The sequence below is a fragment of the Phalacrocorax aristotelis genome, chromosome 3 (genome assembly GCF_949628215.1).
Source record: "Phalacrocorax aristotelis chromosome 3, bGulAri2.1, whole genome shotgun sequence".
NCBI lineage: Eukaryota > Metazoa > Chordata > Aves > Suliformes > Phalacrocoracidae > Phalacrocorax > Phalacrocorax aristotelis.
In genome coordinates this window covers 71,756,799-71,779,545 of record NC_134278.1, presented here as the reverse complement: position 1 = coordinate 71,779,545, position 22,747 = coordinate 71,756,799, and the positions used below count along the sequence as shown (strand labels likewise).

Sequence of the window (22,747 nt, the reverse complement as noted above, 5' to 3'; positions counted from 1 at the left end):
CATCATGTGTGGCCAGCCAGTATGGCCACACATTCCTCTTCCTGTGCACCAAGCTGCTCATTAATCTGTGTTTCCTGACATGATGACCCTTCTTCAAGGCAACATTCGCTGAAGCATGGGAAGGTAGGGAGTGTACAGCAGGGAGCGTTTGGAGTGGCGGTGTCAAATGGGACCAGTAAGGGTGTGCTCAGTGCTGCAAAACCAGTGGGGTGAGGGACGTAAGTGACTAGGGTATAGACTGAAAACCTGTCAGGATGAAACCTGTGCATACCCCAACTTCTCTCTTCCCTGGGTGCCCTGGTTTCCATATCAAGAAAACAGAGGGTGCTCTAGGCAGGACCTGCAATGCCCCCCAGCAGGTGTCAGTTGCAATGCATGATGTGCAGGGCCCTGGGGCACACCATCTCCTGCAACGGTTACAGCCACAAACTGCTCCCACTTATCCTGGGGAGGGCTTATTCAAAATGCAGATTAACTTACCATAGATGCAGAGACTTCTGAGCTGGCTCTGTGCAGCATGAGATAAGGCTTGGCAGGGCTGGTGCTTAGCTGGCATTAAAAAGGGCTGATGGGTGCTGGTGACTGCATGCAGTCAGTACCCCTGTACCCTGCTCTCCAGCACGCCCCTCAGTACCCACTGCCATCTGGCATTTCCTTATCCAGTATGTGCCAACAGTCCCAGATAAAGACATCGATTCAGTGCTGCTGTGTTGTTTCAGTTCCCAAGCAGCTGGCTGAGGTAAAAAATGGGTTAAGCAGTTAGACATTGACCATTCTTGGATTAGACCAGGATTCTATCACTTTTTAATCTTTCCTTTGATAAGATAGCTGAATCACACTTTTAAAATTCACTGCAGCATAGAATTTCAGCCCTCAAACATTTCTTATTTTGATTCACTGAATTCTTCATTTTTCTTGTCCCAGAACATCCAGGATGAATAGAGTTCTGTGAATCATCTCATTCATGCTTCATATGGAGGTAATGCTGCCACTTTACTGATCTGTTTTATTAACCCATTTACATAGCCAAGGGTGGCACTGCAACCTGCAATTCAATTAGTGATATTCTGATTTCCTGGGATACGTGCAATATGACTAACATTATGAGTTAAACATTGAAGAGATGGCATGAGTTTTTAAAAGTCGCATTCTCACTTGGCTCTTTCTCATAATCATCATTACAAGCAGGATTACTGGGACCACCATAATGATAAAAATTAGGCAGAGAAGTGTTTTGCCTTAGTCTGGGGTTTTGGAAGATCTGGTTTTTTATTTTGCATTTATGCATTTGTGTATGGTCAGTGCCTCTGCTTGCTGCTTATAAGCAGTTTCTTTCCAGAAAATATATAAATCTGAGTCTGCTAAACAGCAGAAGCACATCACAAATGAGATTGTGGGGGCGGTGGCTGAAAAGTAGAAGCAGGATAGGGTTGAGGACTGAACCTTGGGTCCACCCCTTTCTGCTTACTGCCGTTCTGCTCTTCCCATTTCACCCTCTCCTTTTCAGGAGAAACTATTGAACTTGGAAGGAAGGCTCCACATTTCCATAGTCATGGCACTCTTTTCTTCCCTAACCCCAGTCTTGATAGCCATTATATGTGTGTTGATTGGGGTAATACTGAAGAAGACTAATGGAGAGAAGAAAAAACGTGAGACTAAAAGCAAGCCTCTGTCTCGCCCATGGGTGAATGAAGATTTAAAAGATGGCACTGACCATCACTTAGACGAAGAAGGTAAGAAAAATCTTATCCCTCTGAACAGTTTTGTTGTTTGAATTTGGTCTGCTGATATGAATAAAGAAGATTAAATCTTCTCGACTTCTCCACAGTGATGGAAATGGATAGCACCACTGCTGCTGTGCCCTGATCTTGCCAGCTCTGTGGAAGGAGGCTGTCCTGATGTCATGTCACTCTTGGTGTAAACCATTATTTCTTCCAGATCCCACAGGTCAGATTGCAAAAAGAAAACTCATTCTCACAGACTGCTGTCTGCCCCTCGCCGAGCAGATCTCAGACCCTCAGATAAGGGACTTTGTGGGAGGTGTAGGAAAAGAAAGGAGTTACTGCTGAAGTCTCCCTGGCCTTGCCCCAGGCCTCATTAGTGTGAGCAAAGGGAACACCTGAGCAGACAGTTCCTATCTGCAAGCTGATTTTGTAGACATCTCATCCCACTCTACCAGCCAGTGCTACAAATTTGATCTCAGCAGACCCAGAATAACTGGGAATGGGTTTACTACAGTTGTTACAAAAATCCTTCATTTGTGACTTCTGTGAATGTCCATGAGAGCTTTAGCTGGATTAGCACTGGGATCATTCGGGAGGTATGTTGATCAAATATTTAAGAACAAAATGTGGTGATAGTGCTAGTCTCTGTTCATTCAACTGCATATTTGAACCTGTACAGAATGCCCCTTTTCTTTGCAGTAGTGATTTCTGATGCGCAGCTTGGACAAAAGTCTGAGCACAAAATATACCCTTCCTTCTTTTTGCTTCCTCCATAAGCTCCCTTCATTTCCTTATGAAATAAAAATCTAGAGTTCTGTTCCTATGAAGTTTTTAAACATGCAGTTAATACAGCCGTTTTCACCCAAGCTGGTTTCATAGGCTTTTTGTGTGTTTTTGTGTCCCATAATGACTCACTGCCTGGGTCCAGTTCTGGGAATCTTGAAACTTATTTTGTTTTTCTGCTCATATACCTTTTCCTAAGAACTATTATTTCTTTTTATTTCTCAGTGTTCAGTGTAGCTTGAGTTAGTGTTGTGTATCAGTTTCCAGAAATAGTTGATACTTTGAACCTTTTAAACCATGTTGACTATTTCCCAAATATAAAAAATTTCTTTAAAAGTTAGTTCATCTGTTTACCCTCCTTTCTACAACAAAAAAATAGAGTCTGTATAAAATTATCCCGTATTTCCTTTGTTACTGAAGGCTTACTATTTCAGTTAAATTGCTGCACATTAAAACTTCTGTGGATAGTTCAAATGACAATCTATGAATTATTAGTGACATCTTTGTCTACAGCTGCTTCTATAATTTTAAAATTTTAGATTCTCTAAACAAACAAACTTCTTAGCTCTTATCAAGGAGCCTCACTGCCACAGCTCCATATAGAAAATATTATTCTTCTCTGTCTTAGTTGTTTCCCTTTTATTCAGGTGCTAAATTCAAAACTGCAATAGTTTTAAATTGGTTACAAACAATTGGCAGGTAGATAAAGACATTTGTGCTGTTGCTAAAAGGAGATTTATTTATGTTTAAATAAAACCCTCTCTCAATGTACCATGTAATCCAACATTAAATTAGGCTTTCTTGCTATGTTGCTTTTAGCAACAAATAATTCTCTTTCTCTTAACGCTGTGTGGTTCAAAACCAACACCTTTGTGAAACGGGTCTGTCTTTTATCTCCAGAAAAATTAAAACAATTGCATCATGCTTGGGGAAGTTTTTCTTCTGCAGCGGAAAACCCAGCCTGAGTGAGAAGAGAAAATGGCCACCTTGGTAAGGATCTGCTACTCTGCTAGTGTTATAACTGAGGATCAAAACATATTCCCTTTTTTATCAGCAATAAAATTTTCACTGACTGCACTAGAGGCTGAAATGGGAACATGGATATAAACAGAGATTTTTTTAATAGTAGAGAATATTTTACCCACTGTGCAAATTCTACTACTTTACTAACATCTTGCTTTATCAGAAAAGGCCATTTCTACTTAAATGCCTTAAGGTGGCTTGTGTTTAAAGATAAAGTTCTTCTAAAGAGAGTTTGAGTTAGGTGAGAATGAAGCATTTTTAAGGCCTTGTCTAAAGCTAGAATCTAGGGCTGCCCCATAAGTGAATGAGCTGCATTTTGAACAGCCCCCTAAGAGGAAGAGGCAGCTGAAGACCAAGTCTTCTGATACCTGGCCATGACCAAAGTGAGGGCGCTTTGCCAAGAGAGCGAAGCGCTCTGTAAGAAAAGCACTGAACTTACTCGGGCATCATCAGCCCCCTGAACCTTCCATCAAGTGGCACTGCCAGGGATGTTTCCCCTGAGAGGTGCATACCTTTGAGCAGCAAAGCATGAGGTGTAATTAGCTGAGCTGCTTGGACAGACTTAGTAAAGTCACTTACTGCCAGTGAAGGGCAGAAGAGGGAGGGCCAAGTGCTCCTGAGCTTGTCTGTGTTATGCTTTCGGCAGCTGGAGAGAAGGATGTTTCTCAGAGCAGCCAGAAACCCAGTTTTGTGGTTAAGTGGAAAGCATTCACTCAGTCTCTTTGTTTAATGCCTTAGCTGGCAGTACTTCAGATTTGTTTGCACACCCATCTGTTCTGTAACTTTTTCCTTCATTTATGAGATCCAGAATGAGAGATTATTATGCTGTGGATTGGCAAGAATGGCCTGTATGTGTGTATAGCTGCCATCTGTGATTACCAATTAGATACAGATGAAAAAGATGTTTCTTAGCCTTGTCTTGAATGATGAGTCACAAGAGCTCTCTTCTAGTGGTGGACATCTGAGCCCAAAGTGGTGGAACCTCATCTCCCATTGCTTCAGGTTTACACAATTAGATCTGGACTGTTGCTAAGACAAGTTCAAGCTTTAGGTCAGTGAGCTTATTGTATATTGGTCACTTTCTTGGTCAAATACTGAGATCAATACAATTGACTGGTAAGGTGAATACAGACCCAGTTTACAGTGGTGTGGAGGATGAGGTTGAATTTTATTTGTATCCTTGTCACTCTGGGGATCAGTTGCAGAGATTAATAGCAAAGGCATTTTATTACTACTTATTTAATTTTGGGGACTTTGGTGATGTACGCTACCTAAGGACTATAAAGCAAAGTACAAAGGCCCAGATGTTCAACCTCTTCTGAAAATGCACTGATGCTATTCAAGAAGCGTCTGGACAATGGCCTTAGAGGTAAATTTGGTGTAATTTGGGTTTGTCCTGAGCAGGGACAGGAGTTGGACTTTATCATCCTTGTGGGTCACTTCCAACTCAGGACATTCTATGATTGCTTGTGATACTTCTTATAATAGTCCTCTCCCACTTAGGAGTATTTCTTGTCTCCCCAAGTTCAAAGGCTTCCCATATCTTTTAATTACACTACTGACATGAATGAAGCAGTAGCAGTTTGATTTTCCAATTCAATGACAGTTCATGCTTTGTGTTATTTAGGAACATAGGACTTAGATGGACATGGCGCATCATTGTGTTTGTCCCCCTGGTGCTGCAAACACCTCCAGCCTTTGTCATCAGCTGAGTGAACATGAAAACTCATCTTTTTTGACCCCATTTCTTTAACCTTGCTGGAAGGCTATTCCAGAACTTCATGCTATGGGTTAAAAATTCTCCTCTGCCTACCTGTCCAAACCAATTTACTACTACTTTATACCCATTTTTCCTGTTCCATGCTCTTGTTAGTTTAAAGGATACTTTTCCAGCCCTGGTGCAATACCCTCCTGTGGATTATAGACAGCAGTCAGATTACCTCTCATCTTTCCTTTTACTAGGTAAGCCAGCAAATCTTCTCTTTATAAAACAGCTACTCCATTCTTCTGAAGACCTTAAGAAACCTTCTGCAAATATATTCCAGTTGGAGGTAATTTCGACAATATTTTAATGCTGGCTTCTTTCTTTCAGGGTCTGCTTCTCCCACTTGATACTTCTCTCGCTTAAGATCCCTGACCAACTCTTGAGTTTTCCAGGATCAGCCTGCTAACCACCATTAATAACCCACTAGTAAGGCACTCTATCTCTTTTAGTTCCCTATTTGCCACACACTCAGTTCAGGATTGGATTCACTACTGGGATTCCTGTAGTGGCAGCTTATGTAGCAGTCTGTCATTAATCAGGCGAAAAAAACAGAGTCAGTTGTCCAGCATTTTAAGTCCAAAGATCTGAAATCTTTCTTTATATTTATTTAATTGTTTTCCTATGCATCGTGTCTTTACACTGGAAAAGAGGATTGGAGAGGAATTCCATGCTTAGGAAGCAAATCCTTAGAGAAGAAACTGAAAGAGCTGGTGTGGAAAGCAAACACATTGGTCTAGACTGAGGTTACAAGTGTGGTTTCTCAAGGATCAGTCTCAGGACCAATTAATATTATCGAGTAGTATTTGCGTAAAACCAAGGAGTGTACAAATGAAATTTCTTCATGACATACAACTGGGAGCCAGCAACACAGGGAAGTGTCAGTGTAGGTAAAATAAGTGGCCAACAGAAATGAAATGAAAGGCATTGTTCGCAGTGTGAATTTATGTTATTAGGAACTCATGGAAGAATTTTTGCTACAAAATTTATTGCATGATTTGTAGGCTGATTTAAACCTCCCATATGAACTGCTGGGAAGAACACAAACATCATCCAAAAATGTATCCAGAGAGGAATTTCTGATAGAGTTAGAGAAATACTACTTTTAAAATGAGTTTTCACTTGGGAAATCTGAGTCAAAACCATTTCAGATTTGCTTAAAAAGGAGGAAGCCTGATGACTATTGCAAATGTACAACAGGATTGATGGCAATCTTGAGAACGTGGCTAACAAGATAATAGACTGACTAGCAGGATGTCTGTTGTTCATCAAATGATGGAATACACAGAGACATAAACAAGATATTTGTAATATTGTATAATGTGACTGTACAAACAGGAGTATGTCCAAACACAGCAATTAAAGATATAGAGAGCATGCACTAAACAGATGGTGCTGATAATTATTTTAGCTTAGCATATGGATAATGTTAACTGCTAAGAGTGAATGGTAGACACATGGTGGAAGAAAATAAATAATAGATGAATTTATTATTAAAAAAATTGCAAAGAGAGTTCTGGTTTTGTGTGTCAGTTCTCTCACTTCTGGGTGGTTCTTCTGCCTCAGCCAGTATTTCTGTTTTGAGTGCATTAAGGTTTGTAAGTTTTGCTTACAAAACTTAAGCTCAGATATGGTGATTCTCATACTTTCATTGTCACCAGTCACCTCACCTTTGTCCCATGTTCAACGTCTTTGAAAGTACATTTTTTGTTTCATCACATTATTATTAAGTTGCACCATCCAGGCCACAGGGCAGCTTCACTTCTTTTCTTCTGTTCTACTTACAGGGGAAAAAAACCCAACCAAGCAATCTAACCTCACAAAGTTTAACACAGCTTGGCCTTAGGTAATACTGCATGTTTTATACTTTCTGATATACAAGGCCTAGGTTTCTGTGCTAACTAATCCTTTTCTTCCATTCCTAGTTGCCTATCCATAATGTAATTGAGATGTTTATTCAGCCAATTACATCTAAGATTATTTTTATACCTCTGATTTAAAGAAATGCCAAATCTCTGCTTCCTGATCCCTGAATTCTTCAGTCTGAGATCTCCAACTTAATTTTTCTTAATCTTTTATTTTCCCCAGGTTTGTTTCCTTAAAAATTGAGAGCCACAGTTATAGACCTACTTTTCCTTGCCCTTTCGTTTAGTCAATTAAATTGAATGAACCAATAATCTCAGTTTAGGGGTACTTTTTTTTTTTAAAAAAAACATCCTCTCCTCTCACTGAAACCAAGAGAGTCACTGCACGAGAGGAAAACAGGTCATTTTATTGAGGTATTGGATCCTTCAGCTGGTAAGACTGGTTTCTAGTATTATCATAACCATTTCCTCCTTGGTCTATGCCTGGAAAGCTATGCTTCCCCTATGTGCTTCATAACAATGATGTGGTTGAGGCAATGTGACTCTCTCTTAGAGATGTTTCCTGATCTAGATGTGACCCTGGGGACCTTTGTAGGTTTCACACTATCCCAGAAGACAGTGCATCTCAAAAAGCAACCCTTTTTTAGCCATGCTACTTTTTTATTTCTTCACAATCTACCACAACACCAATTATTACCTGTTTTTTATTTATATGCTTCCTGGACAAGTCAAAACAGATACTCTGTTGTCATTGTATCTTCATTCTTCCCTCCCTGTCACATTTTGTTTCATGGTCTGTACAGGCACTGATAGCTCTACCAGTTCGCTGTCTAGGCTTCTGCACTCAACTGGCCACAAGCAACATCCTCTTGGACTGAGTACACCACCTGAGTCAGCTCTCTGACTACTGTCCTCATCCATATAAATAGTCTAATCTTGCTCTTCATCCTTCTGTCCTTCAACATTCATGTATGTAGTGATGGTTTATCAACTACCTGCCTTTTCTCTCCATGTGGTTCAAAACCAGGTATAGAGATTACACAAATTTCCTCGAGCCTTTGCTCCCATTTGACAAACCTCCTTTGTAAAGATTTTCAGTATTTTATAGACTAGTCTTGGTATCTCTAACTCAGAATGATTGTTGCTAGTTTTGCAATAATACTAGAAAAAGATATGGCCAAGCAGGTCATGGATTTGCTTAGAAGCGAAGGTTAGACCATCAAGTCTCCTTCATCAGCGGTTGAATAAAAGGTATGGTGCATGGAATGTGTGCCATTTCCTACTTTCTGAACTTTGATAAAAACCTCATTAGAAGAAAGTAAATATTGAGAGCACATAAGGACTCTTGGGTCCTGGAGTTAGTTTTATTTGACTCTTTCTAGGCTAGAAATAATCTATTTCTATTTCCCAGGACACTCAACATTGTAAGCTTGGGAAATGGATAGGGACGATCACTACAGCACATTGATATAATCACAAAAAGTATAGTCTGACTTGAAATTTTCACCAAGACACTAATCCAATACCTACTTTCAGCATAGTTTTCAGGTCAGATTCTGCCTTCTGATAGGCAATGCACAACCTCAGCTGATTTCAGGAAGTTTTTTGTTATCATAAGGAAAATATTTTTTCCATTTAGAAACTCCTCTTACGTGAGTGCTTATGGATAAAATTAGGTGTGCGTCATTCTGTGTAGCTGCTAAATCTCAGTTCAGCAATTAATATTTTTGTTGTAGTTTCAGTACTACTATACACAAGATGTATTTGGAGAGGGAGAATTAATTTTATTGGACCAACCAAGACAGTTGCAGGAGCCCATCCAGCTTCCAGGCCTGTAAGTCCTTCAAGAGGATATTGCAGAAGAGGTTATGTGGCCAAAGCTTGCGTGATTTTCTGTCCTGTCTATATCAATGGACACCTTTTGAATTTCTCCGCTGGCCAGACAGTCATCAGTCAAGTCAGAAAGGGTTGCTAGGTTGCTATCTCCTAACTGTTTTTTCCCTTAGGGTTTTATACATTTTTGCATCATCACTTTTTCTTCCAAATTCATTGGCTGTCAGCCAGCACCGTCTCAGCTTCTGTCTGTGGAAGATTTTTTACTTTTACCTTTTGCTTTTTACTTTTTTTCTTTCTCATCCAGTGTGGCTTTAGTTCATGTTCTTTCTCACATCTTCACAGCAATTATCTCAGTAAAACTGAACTAAGGTCACTGTGCCTCTGATTACATGGGCCCTACCCTCTGGGCTGAGGGTTGTGCCTTCTTCCAAACCACCAGGCAAAGATGCAAGAGGCAGAGATATGCATTCTGCAAACTATTCCACAGCTGCATTCCCAGTGAATCTTCAAGGAGAGGATGCATATTGGATTTTACCAGCTTAACAATGGTCCTTGAAAATGACATCCTATGGTACCATGCATAGTGTAGAAGAGGCGGGAAAGATGCAGAGTTTTAACGGTCTCCCTGTCTCCCCTTCCCAGCTAGCCTACCACTCTAAAACCTGTAGGATGTTGAACACTGGGCCCCCAGCAGAAGCTCTTCCTTTCAACATCGTATTGCACCACGCTACTTGCTAGTGTAAACATAGACTTTTAACCCCACGGAATTCCATTCACTGAGTGTGGAGGAGGAAGAACAAAAAAAAGGGGTGTGAAAGTTTCTGAAAGAAAAGATCACCAGAATCCTAGCAAAGGGCAAGTCCTAGTCAGCCAGTTGCTATTGAACAGTAAATAATCTATTGTACTAAGTGTAAACTGCAAAGGGAACACTAGGAAGAGGCACCTTCTTCCTTTTTCAGTTTGAGTGTGCAAGATGACCACAAAAATAACTTTTACAATGGCTCACTGCTTCCCATTACCACGGCGCCAGGTCCCTGCAGAGTGTGACTGAGAGTGCTTAACACAGACATGAAATGCTAAACCAAACAAACTTTCTGGGTGACTTATTTTTATGCAAAATGAAGTGGATGTTGTTTGGCGACCAGAATCACTGTTTAGATTCAACATATGAAACTGGATATATTGTAGTCTCTTGCACATGCTGAGCCACACTTGTGAATATTTCACGGCTGTTTATAAAATTAACAAAAAATCAGGCTGGTCTCTAAGGCAACTACTAAAACACAGAAATAATTGCTGTTTGAATTTGCACTGGAGATTGCTATGATTCTGGAATAATAGCCTAATGGTGACTGAAAAAGAACTGGAGTATTTTTTCCTGACTCAGCCCTCTGTAGCAGATTGTTCAATACTATTGACTAGTCAAAATGCAAAATTTAAATGGCTTTAACTTCCACATCATAGTTGTAAAAAATACAATCTCTGCTGGTTCTAGGAATGCAGGGGAGAAAGAGGAGATCTCAGAGACAACAGAAGATGCATTTTGTGGTATAAAAAAACCCCAAAGAGACAGATTTCAGTGAAATGAGGAGCCGTTTTGAGTTCTTAAATTAAAGACAAGAAACACAATATCCTACATTTGATATGTTGTTATCCTAAGTATAGATTCCTGTTATCCATTTCCTCTTATGCTGAAAGTATCATGAAACCAAAGAACTTAACCACAAAGTCACATTTGTGCAGAGCCTGGACTTGTAATGCTTCTGCTATGAAACATGAATATGGAAGAAGTCGACGTTCAGCTCCTTAGAGGAGATTTTACATGACGTTGTACTTAAGCCCTCTCCTTAACTTCAGTAATTTAATTTTTTTTTTCTTATTAGACTGCTTAGGAAGGCACACACATGTTCACATTTACTTACTGAGAAAAGAGGGCTGAAAGGTTGGCCAAGTTTTCACTGCTGTTTCAGCTTGTAACCCACCTTTACAGGCTGGCTTGCAGGTTGAAGTGGAGAAGGCCATAACTTTTTGGATCACACTTGCTACAGCCAGCCAGGACCCTCCTGCCTTTTGGTATTTAAACAAGGTGTTTATTCAGTAGCTGGAGCTCAGGATCAATTAGTTGTGTCAGCTAGAACCTCAGACTTTGCCTTTCCAGTGGTGTAAAAGTGCAATGTATGCCAGCACAGGTCAAAGTGCATTACAGTGGTGAATGCCAAAGATATAAAGATCATTCTCCAGCAAAAATAAAAATCCCTACCCACTTTTATTTTCTTGCAGATGTCGATGAAGAGTGGCAAGGACTTGATGAAAATGTTGCCCATGTCCCCCTTTTTGTGGAGCGCTACTCTGAGGCTGAAATGATTAAAAGGTCACAGATATTTTACGAGCTTCTTAATAAGAGGCGGTCTGTCAGGTTTCTCAGTAATGAGCCGGTCCCCAGGGAGGTTATCGATAATGTCATCAGAACAGCAGGTATGGTACTGAGTAGCTCAGGGTCAAAAAAAACCCCAAAAGGATCAGCATTGCTGTTCAGCTGTGTAAAAGTGATGCGGAAAAGCCGTTTGGCTTATAGTTTTTCTAGATTCACCTGTAGCCGTAATGAAGGAGCACCCATTGATTGTTTGGAAATTACTCAGCTTGAACAACTACATGTCAGGGACTGGTTTGGAGCATTCCTAATTCCTTTGTATTCGCAGCGCACCCAAAAGGGAAAAAGAGCATTTCAACAGCATGAAACAAAACATTTCATTTTCAAGCTTTAAAAGATGTTCTTTAAATTAAAATTGATGTACATTTTAGTGAAGCATCTTTCAAATAGAAACGCATTTTCTCACAAAAATGTCAAACCATATGTACTTCGCGTGCTTTAAAATTTCATTCATTATGATGATATTTATTATGTGCGGGTTTTGTTTGTTGGTTTTTTTTCCCCCAAATAAACTGATAAAATTGTCCCAGCCATATTAAATATTTCAGTCTACATAAACGGTTAGGGTTTATTATGGGGAAAAAAGTTTCGGTCTGGAATAAAAACCACTTTTCCAGTCCTTTCAACATCAGCACCAGGTTCTTATGGTATATGACTGGAGAGTTATGCTGAGGACCCTGATTGAGGTTATTTGACTGAGTATCAGAAAAGAATTTTCTTTTTTTTTTTTAGAGAACTAATATGTTTCAAATAGTTATTGTAATGTCCTGGCCTAATCTCCTCTCTGCTTTAGTAACATTGACTTCAGCTAGGAGTGTGTTTGACCCTCATTATCTCTTTTCTGTGAACCGGTTGCTGTTAGTATACAAAAGTTCAGTAGCCTCCAGCAGGATTAATAATATAGAGATTCTGAGGAACTGATGTACATTGTTTTCCCTTTAAAACCTGTAAGCAGCTTTGTTACTGCACTGTAATGAGTCTCCATCTTCCTCTAATTAACTGGAAGTCATTAAAACACTGAGCATGTTTTAGCAAATGCAGCAAAGCGAACAAACCTGGAGTGCAGATGAAGTACTTAGTAACCCTGAAAGCTTTGGGCTGTGTAGAGGAAAAGAAAACAAAGCAAAGCATAAATGTCATCAGTTCTTACTCAAACCTGAGGAGAGGCAAGGTTCACAATATAAACACGTTTTAGTACAAAAGAGAGTTCAAGCTGCTTATTCAGTGTTTCTTAAACTGAAGTCAGTGCTTAGATAAGCAAGACCTTTAAATATTTTAAAATATTTTTAAAATGTGTATGAGGGACTAGAGAGATGTGAACAGTCTCCTTAACCTATTTCTCTGTAAGCTTGTACAGATAACTATATTCTTCAGCTTCTGGCTTTAATCTGCTAGCAAGTTAAATTATCCTCCGGTGGTGTTGGTGTGTAATAATCAAGGCTGAATAAGCAAGTGCAGACTTAATATGTGAACACCTATATACACCAGCTGTCTTTGGGACAACAAACTCAAACTTGTGTGCTATATGGCAGATGTCTGTATTGTGCAGCTACTTATCTTTGTCAGTCAGTGACAGATTCCTGCGGGTGGTCGCTTAGCCTTGTTTCCCTGAAAGCCATTAGCTTTGCCCTTCAGCTAAAACCATGTCCCAGAGTTGGTTGCATATTCAGGCAGTGTGTTGCCTGAGGTATAATGCTTTGCATTAACATTACTGTGTGCATATATCGCACCATAACAACTGCCTCATTGTAAGAACCACAAGGAATTTTTACAAATCCCTAATTTTTGTTTCCTGTAAGATGGCTGTATGAAAGGAGTAACCTCTGTCATGGTATGGGACTTCACATTCTTTGAGAAACAAATGAGCAGAGATTGTCTGGCAGAACTTATCTCAGTCCTTTGCTCCCCAACTCATCAACTTGCTTTCCCATTGCTCTGTTGGTCAGTCTGAAAGCCCACAAAGAAGACCTGATACCTCTCGCTGCCCACCCTCCTTCAGCATTGTGCCAACTGGGTTTTTCATCTTTCCCTGGTTTTGTATGAAGGTACTTCACCCAGTGGAGCGCACACTGAGCCCTGGACCTTTGTGGTAGTTCAAGATCCATTTTTAAAACATAAGATTCGTGAGATCGTAGAAGAAGAAGAAGAAATCAACTACAAAAAAAGGATGGGAGACAGATGGGTCAATGACCTGAAAAGATTGAGGTATGAAAAAGTCAGTTGGTTAAGGGGCTTGAAAGGAACTGTGGTTTGGTCTAGGAAGGACAATGTTGGGACATTTTAGTCATGCTTTTTTTTCCTTCCCCTTATTTTCAGGACAAAAAAAACCCAAACTGAAAACATTAATCTCAATTTTAAAAATCTTGCTTTAAAAATGTTCCCTCAAATCCATGTTCCTTAAACTCCCCCCAGTTTTCTGGTGCTGCTCAGGAGGGCAGCTGTAAGTATTTCCCACTTCCTGATAATAGAAGAAGAAAGGTGGGGTCAGAGACTTCCCCAGACAGAAAGTTGCCAGGATCACAATATTGTGGTCCTTTTGCTGGGAAGAAGAAACTCCTGTCTGAGGAAAGGAGAGTTCCTGTCCAGCAGGAGCTGAAAGGAAAGTTTACTATCTGTATATGTTAATTCTGGCTGCCTCGTTCTAAGGGCCAGGTGAGATGCAGCACCCAGCTGATAGACACAAAAGAAAAACTCGCTATGCCTGTGTGCTTCAATCTTACCAGAAGAAGGATGAAATAAGTGACTCAGATGTTCAGCACATCCTTTCCTGTTGCATGGCTTTGTCTTGATTCTCAAGATGATGTGAGTCTTACTGAAAGCACTACAGCCTAGAAAATGGAAGTGATAAAAGAAGCTTGTCTTGATTTCTTCTAGTATCCCTTTCCTTTTCTTCCTCCCTCTCGTTTTTAATATATATCTAAGATTCATGTTTGGAAAGAAAAACTTAAAAATATGTGTAGAATAGTGCCTTTGTGGCTGGTTCATAAAATCGCCTCCAGTAAAAGGGATTATATACTCTCCATCTTGAAACTTTTCCAAGCATTTGTCTTCATTATTCTTCTTTCTATGTAACCTCTGTTGCCATAGCTCGTCCCAGTTTTTTCCTGTTGTTTGCTGAACAATGAAGCCCCCAAAGCCATTGGGAGCTTTTCTGCTGACTGAGGTAGCCCCAAGACTTGTCCTTATGCAAGTGCTGAATTATGCAACATTTAATTGTTCCAAATGCCCTCCAAAGTCCGACCGACTTGCTTAACTTCACACAACGGGAAGACATCTACCAAGTCTTGGTTTGTCAAATGAAACGTATGCACAAAGCTTTATACGGTTGATTTGCCCTACTTGTTTCATAATGTTATTATTTTTCAGGCGCTTATGTGCTATGTAAATTTATGTGGTACGTTAACAACTAAAGTATAGTATTTTTTATATTTTGAGTGGGAATAGTAGAAAACACACATTTTCTTATCTAAATGCTATATCCTAATTGCGTATACTGTCATTACAAAAACGTGGAACCAAATGAACTCTAACAGGGCTGAAATACCCAGAAACAGAATAACATGTTTTTGCTGTGAGAATATAGTTAGGTTTACACCTTAGACCAAGAAGCTTTGAACTTTTCTGTCAGCAGTTTTTCCTACAATCACAAAAAAATTGGCACTGCTGGTAACAGGTGGAGCTGCAAATCTGCAAAATTCCAGGAATTAAATAATCTCAAGGGCAAATGCTCATGAGGCCAGTTCATAGATAAGAGGTCAAGAACTACCTCCTATTTTTTTTCAATTCCACTATCAGAGTGAGCGCATCAACTCCTCAGCCGAATCTGTTAAAATTGAGAACTCTTATTCAAACTTCTTTTTTCAGAAATGTTTCTATTTAAGCTGATAATACTTAATCCTTTGCCGTAAATGTTCTGAGCTTTAGTCTGCTGCTGTAATTGTTGTGTTTCTTTAGTGTCCCTTTGCAGACAGTAAATGTTACTTATGGGAAAGTGAAAAGGTCACAAAATAAATGTCTTAAACATTATTCTTTTGCAGAACAAACTGGATCAAAGAGTACTTGGACACTGCTCCCTACCTGATCCTCATTTTCAAGCAGGTATATGGGTGGCTTCCAAATGGCAAAAAGAAGACCCACTATTACAACGAAATCAGTGTTTCTATTGCCTGTGGTGTTCTCCTTGCTGCACTGCAGGTACATTGACAGAATCGGCACACTGGGAGTCAATATATTGGTTTCGATCACATATCAAGGCTATTCTGCCCAAATGAGGGTGGAACCCAATTTAGATTTTAACATTATCAGTCCTCTGGATTACTCCAATTCCTGATGCTATACCTTAGTTTTGAGTTTTGAAGTTATTCTGCACAGGCCCACATCTGAGAAGGTGATTCTTACCATCAGCAATGGTTAACAAGAAGAAACATGGAATGCAGCGTACTTCCAGAGTTGTCACTCTTCTCAAAAAATGGCTTGACCCCAAATCATTTTTAGTTTAAAATACTGGGAAAAAAATCAGGGACATATTTCACAGAACAGGCTGTGCTATTTCAATCAGTCTTTCCGAGGCATTTCTGAATGTAAGCTGATTTCTAAAGCTCAGCATGTTTGACACCAGCAAGTTCTATTTTCTTGGTTATTTCTCAGTGCTCAGTTCTGCTAGTTGTATCTGATGTATTCACACAATTTTTTAAATAGTGAAGTTATTGCAATTGCTAACTTGGCCTGTCAGCAGGATAACAGCAAGGTGCCACTTCTTATATTAGGCCAATCTCCTACCAGGAACTGCCATTTCTCCTCCATTCTGTTTTGAGTGACAGCTCCCTGCCCAAATTGCTGTTCCTCAAGAGGATCTTCAGGTTGGGAAGTCTGAGAATTGAGCAGTGCAGAAGCCCATTGCTGGGGTGTTGCTGCTCTGCAGCTGCACAGGGCTCTGTATTTCCCTTCCATGGAGCTGAGAGCAAGGCAGATGCCCAGGGAATGGGGCAGAACCAGCACTGTGTCACTAGCGCCTTAGTCAGAAGCAGTAGGAGTGACAAGGCTCCACTTTCCCCTGACCCAGCCCACCATCAGGTGAGACTTCTCCTTACCAACTGTTAGGCTTTGTAGCACTGCCTCTTTCCCAGCTCTTAGAAATTAATTGACAATGTTAAAGAGCACAGTGCCATGGTCTCCTAACATTCAGTACCACCACTATTAGGTCTTCTCCTCTTCAGAAGGTCATGGAGGGAGGTTATTTAACGTGAGAGGCCCACTGCCTGAACACCTCTCCCTGGCTGAATTTTATATCCCAAAGCCTCCCCAGATGCTTGCTTTACATAGAGAGAGAGACTGAAATCCACACGTGCAATTCTCAGGAAGCCCCTCAGGTGTGGGGTCATTTGGGATAGTGTCAGCTCTTTACTATTTGTCAGATTGTTTAGCTTTTTAATGAGATTTCATATGAGAGGAGGAGTTATGCATAGACTTATTTTGGGGTTCTGATGTAAGCCCGAACGCCCGAATGCCAGAGGTGGCAACAGACTCTTGTGAAAAACTCTGAGGCAGAGCATGTGCCCCCTATTCCTGTCAGGTACAGCAGGAACAAATGGTCACAAAGCTGTAAGACGCCTTCCTGCCAGCTGTGTGGGGGCAAGAACCAAAACATTTTTTTGTATGAGCCAGATGAACCCCATGGGATGATGTGCTGGTTTTGCTGGGATAGAGTTATTTTCTTCACAGTAGCTGGTATGGGGCTACGTTTTGGATTTGTGCTGAAAAGAGTGTTGAAAACACAGGGACATTTTCATTACTGCTGAGCAGTGCTTACACAGAGTCAAGGCCTTTTCTGCCTCTCACCCCACCCCACCAGAGAGTGGCTGGGGGTGCACAAGAGGTTGGGAGGGGACACAGCTGGGACAGCTGACCCCAACTGACCAAAGGGATATTCCACACCGTATGACGTCATGCTCAGAATATAAAGCTGGGGGAAGAAGAAGGAAAAGGGGGACATTCGGAGTTATGGCATTTGTCTTCCTAAATAACTGTTAGGTGTGATGGAGCCCTGCTTTCCTGGAGATGGCTGAGCACCTGCCTGTCAATGGGAAGTAGTGAATTAATTCCTCATTCAGCTTTGCTTGCGTGGGCAGCTTTTGCTTTACCTGTCTTTATCTTAACTGCCTTTACCTTAACCCACAAGATTCCTTACTCTTCAGATTCTCTCCCCCATCCCACAGGGGAGGGGGGAGTGAGCAAGTGGCTGCACGGTGCTTAGTTCCTGGCTCAGGTTAAACCACAACAGTCCTTCTTAGCACCCAACTTGGGGCACAAGGAATTTGAGATAAGGATAGTAACTGGGAGAGGTAATGGGCAAAACATGGACTGAATAATGCTAGAGAGTGGAATGATCATGGGGAATTTGGGTTGTTGCAATTGGGATGAAGGGACAAGGGGTGGATTGTGTATAAATTCTCCACTTCCTTTCAGTGTTGTGATTATGTTATTTTGATTTTGGTGTGGAGAATTCTTTTTTGTTGATATGAGTGAAGTTTGTGAAGATTGTGTGATGAATGTGGATTTTAATGATAATTCTTAAATATGTGGCTCACAGAGGTGAGGGGTGCAACGTATTGGGTTTGCGTAGCAAGGTTTTGGGGGGGGGACGGGGGACTACAGTGGTGGCTTCTGTAAGAAGCTGCTAGAATATTTGCTGATGTCTGATGTAGCCGAATGCCAGCCGGCTCCAAGATGGACCTGCCATTGCCCAAGGCTAAGCCCGTCAGCAGCGGTGGTAGTGACTCTGGGACAATGTATTTAAGAAGCGAGGGGAAAAAACCCTGCACAACACCAACAGCAGTCAGAAGAGAGGAGTGAGAATATGTGAGAGAAGCAACTCTGCAGACATGAGGGTCAGTGAAGAAGGAGGGGGAGAAGGTGCTCCAGGAGCCAGAGCAGAGACTCCCCTGCAGCTCATAGTGAAGACCACAGCGAAGCAGGCTGTGCCCCTGCAGCCCATGGGGGTTAACAGTGGAGCAGATATCCACCTGCAGTCCGTGACGACCCCACACCACAGCAGGTGGATGCCCAAAGGAGGCTGTGACCCTGTGGGAAGCCCTTGCTGGAGCAGGTTTGCTGGCAAGACTTGTAACCCCATGGAAAGGACCCCCATTGGAGCAGTTCATGAAGAACAGTAGCCTCTGGAAAGGACCCACATTACAGAAGTTCATGTAGGGACTATGCCCTGTGCACTGGAGCAGGGGAAGAGTGTGAGGAGTGTTCCCCCTGAGGGGGAAGGAGCAGCAGAAACATCATGTGATGAACTGAGCGCAACCTCCATTCCCCCTCCCCCTGTGCCGCTGGAGGAGAGGAGGAAGAGAAATCAGGAGTGAAGTTGAGCCCGGGAAGAAGGGAGGGCTGGGGGCAAGGTATTTTAAGATTTAGTTTTTATTTTCTCATTACCTTACTCTGATTTGATTGCTAATAAATTAAGCTCATTTCCCCAAGTAGAGTCTGTTTTGCCTGGGACAGTAATTGGAGAGTAATCTCTCCCTGCCCTTATCTTGACCCACAAGCCTTTCGTTATATTTTTCTTTCCCCTGTCCAGCTGAGGAGGCGAGTGATAGAGTGGCTTTGGTGGGCACCTGGCATTCCAGTGATATCCCCAAAACTCCCTCTCACCTTCACTGTAGCCATGGGTCCCCCATTACACTGAGCACTGCAGGCAGGCTCCTCCTGTACAACACACAGACATGTCAGGCAGAATAAGACTATGTCCTTTAGCCTGCGCTGTTGCCGTGGTGGAGAAATGCTTTTCTGTACTTTTCTGTAAGCAAAGTAGGTGTCTTTTATGGTACTCTTCAGGCTATTAGTAAATCAGGTGTTCTAAAATCTGCAGAAGAGTCTAATGAAGCAGCATTTCTGGGCTAGTCAATAGGATAATGTGTACAGGTCTGGTGAGATTAATGGATACAAATGCAGAGCACAGACCTCTGTCTTACTCTGTTGCTGTCTGTCTTGCTGCAGAACGCAGGTCTGTACACCGTGACCTCCACACCACTCAACTGCGGCCCCCAACTCCGAGTGCTGCTGCAGCGCCCAGCAAATGAGAAGCTACTTCTGCTGCTCCCGGTTGGCTATCCCAGGAAAGATGCTACTGTGCCTGCGCTGACCCGAAAGCCGCTGGAAGACATCATGGTGGTCATGTGAGCCCAGCACCACAAGGAAGGAGCACATCTCTGCTGCCAGCTAGTAAGCAGCAGCCCGCTGAAGTTGTCATTGTTGTTTCTGTATCGTCCTCCTACGTCACTGCTGCTCTGGCTGTTTACACCTGTATTTTTTCAGTGCTAGTCTAATCACGGTGGCTGCTTTTACTAATAGCAGTGAGCAGCCAAGCACTGTGCATTTGACAGGTGCTATTACCAATGAGCCCAGGCAGATGTTCCAGGGGACATGTACAATGGCATTTAAATGACCTTCATCACTCGATTTTTCTTATGTATTTAAGGGACAAATCTTTCCTTGAACTAGAACGTATATTCTCATGCTTTTGTGACTACCATTACAAAGTTATTTTCACTTCAGAATTTTAATGGAGGTTGTATTAAAAGATATGATGAGTTCAAGCTCAGCTGTCTTGTCTTGATCAGCATGTGCTATTTAAATTCCCCTTCCCCTTCACTGTGTTCAGTTCTGCATTGGAGGAAGTTTTTTTTCTCATATACAGTAGCATTTTCCCTACTTGATTGACCTCCAAAACTTTGTCTATACGAGGCTTTCTTAAACTGTTGCTGGTATTATAGGTGTCTTTGACTGGGGGAGACCTAGTAGGAACAAGGCATCCAAGTAATTTCCTTGTTGCCATCTATTTATACATGTTCCAGGCACAGGTAGATCATATGGCAGCTATCAGTGTGTCCCCTATATTTGCTGCTTCCACTGGAAGCAGCCCAGAGGGAACTACTGTTCTGGTTACCCTGTTTATACCTACAACTATTCCAGTTTAACACCCTGAAGTTTAAACTGCTTTAGAGACCCTGACATGCAAGAGGTGCTTTCATATCACGCTAAATCAAGCATATTTTGTTTATTTCAAGGTCACTTCCCACAAAAACGATGCTCCCTACTAAAAGCCTTGTCTACAGGCGAGATGTGAATGGGCACCGGAGGGGTTGTTCACTGGAAGGGTTGGTGCTACTGATACCTGCACTGGCAGAGCCCCCTTGTGGGGCTGTGGTTCCTGCCGGCTTCGGGAACAGCACAAGGTGAAACCACTGAAAGAGAGAAGTCCTTCCCTGAAGCTGCCTATATTCTGTGAAATGCTTTCCAACCCTTCCCTCTGCTGCCTGTAACTTCAGGCAGATTCAGCCAAGTTGGCGTCGGCCTTCCTGGTGGGTTGCTCGAGTTAACTCGCTGCACCTTGACAATAACAAATATTGGTATATACCGATATACCTCTTTATACCAAAAAAGATTAATGGTGGGGCTTTCCCCCCATATGTTGGTTCTGGGAACTGATGTACACATATTAGCATAAAACCCCAAGCCCTCACACCTACCAGATGGGAAATATTCTATCCTGGAAAGCACTTCTGGAATCACAAAATATATATAAAAGATGCTTGCCTTTCTTTTTTTTCTTTTTTTTTTTCCCCCCATAAAAATACCTATTCAAAGCAAATATTCCAGTAGTATTACAACTGCTGATGATACTGCGGTGTCTCTTATAAATCATGTTAGTATTCCTGTTGTGACTAGCCTACTTGGAATTGCCACTATTCTTTAATAAGTATGCTGACTTGACTTAGAAGGCAAATTAAATATGAATAAATTTTGCCTTTCCATGTAGAATACTATTAAGTAAAATTAAAGTTAACATCTAAATTGTTTTACACTTAACTAAAGATTTTTCCTTTGTTTTGGTGAACAAACAATGTTTTTTTCAGGAGGAGAACATTCTGGGAGGAATGTCTCCCACACAACCAGTAGGGATTTAATTTTTATATTCTTCCTTTTGTTACCTTTTAAACCAAGATTAAAAGACTCGACAGAATTTGCAAAAGAGGCTGGAACTTGGCATCTCTTCTCATGATACCTTATGGCTACATCTCCCAAAGGCTCTTGACTCAGTCTACCCATCTCTTTTAGAAAATGACTGTAGCACTTAGATGGGAACTAAGCCCTTTAGCTAATGTAACTAAATACGAGTTTTCTAGAATCACAAAATAATCGAGGTTGGAATGGACTTCCAGCATTCATTGTCTCCAAAACTCTGCTCAAAGCAGATCTAGTTAGATCAGATTGCTTAAGGTCTTGTCCAGTCAAATCTTGAACAACTCTAAGGACGTGGAGTCTACAACCTCTTCTGGCAACCTATGTGGTATTTGTTCACTTCCATAGTAAAAAAAATATTTTCCTGCTATCTAATTGGAATTTCCCATGTTTCAACTTGTGTCCATTGCTTCTTGGACAATGCTGTGTATCTCTGAAAGAAGTCTGGCTTTGTCTGGGTATCTGCAGACAGCACTTAGGTCTCCCCTGAGCCTTCTGTTCTCCAGACTGAACAAACACAGCTCTTTGTGCTCCAGCACCCTGGCTAGCTTGGTGGCATCTGCTGAACTGCTCAGGCATGTCACTATCTTTCTGGTATTGAGCTGGCCGAAACTGGACACAGTACTCCAGACATGATCTCGCAAGTGCCAAATAGAGAGGAAGGATCACTTCCCTGGACCTGCTTGCTACACTTTTACTAATGCAGCCCAGGATGTGATTGGCCTTCTTTGCTGCAGTGGCACACTGCTGGTTCATGTTCAACTTGTTGTGCACCATGGGGTCCTTTTCTGAAGAGCTGTTTGCAGATGGCTGGTCCCAGGCTGTACAGTGGCACTGGGTTATTCCAGTTTAAGTGCAGGACATTGTATTTACTTTTGATGAAATCCATGAGGTTCCTATCAGCCGATTTCTGCAGCCTGTTCAGGTCTTCCTGAATACCATCCACACTCTCCAGAGTTACAACCACTTCCTGCAACTTAGTGTCATGCCCAGAATTGCTAAGAGTGCACCCTGTCCTGTCCTCTTTTGCCCTTTCTTCTTCTCAGGTTATGGTAACCTTGCTGAGGAATATCTAGTTTAAAGTCTTCCCCACCAGGTTAACAAGCTTGTTTCCAAACACATGCTTGCCCTGCTTTCTCAGATGCATCCCACCCCTGTTCAGTAGCCCTTGTTCCTAAGAAGAGTCCTGTAGTCAAAAAACCCAAGCCCTGCCTGTGAAACCAGCTACACAGGTGAGCACTGACCCACTGAAGGGGTCACTCCTGCTCAGGCCTTTCCCCTTGACTAGAAAGGAGGC

At 41.7% G+C, this 22,747-nt stretch overlaps 1 protein-coding gene across 1 annotated transcript; it reads left to right on the top strand.

Moving 5' to 3' along the window:
* Positions 1–1,456: 1,456 nt before the first annotated feature.
* On the top strand, positions 1,457–20,024 carry IYD (iodotyrosine deiodinase). Its single transcript, XM_075087947.1, has 5 exons — positions 1,457–1,733; positions 11,274–11,468; positions 13,470–13,629; positions 15,462–15,618; positions 19,426–20,024. The coding sequence occupies exons 1-5, from the start codon at positions 1,553–1,555 to the stop codon at positions 19,606–19,608; spliced, it is 876 nt and encodes a 291-aa protein (XP_074944048.1). The 5' UTR covers positions 1,457–1,552; the 3' UTR covers positions 19,609–20,024.
* The last annotated feature ends 2,723 nt before the right edge of the window (positions 20,025–22,747 follow it).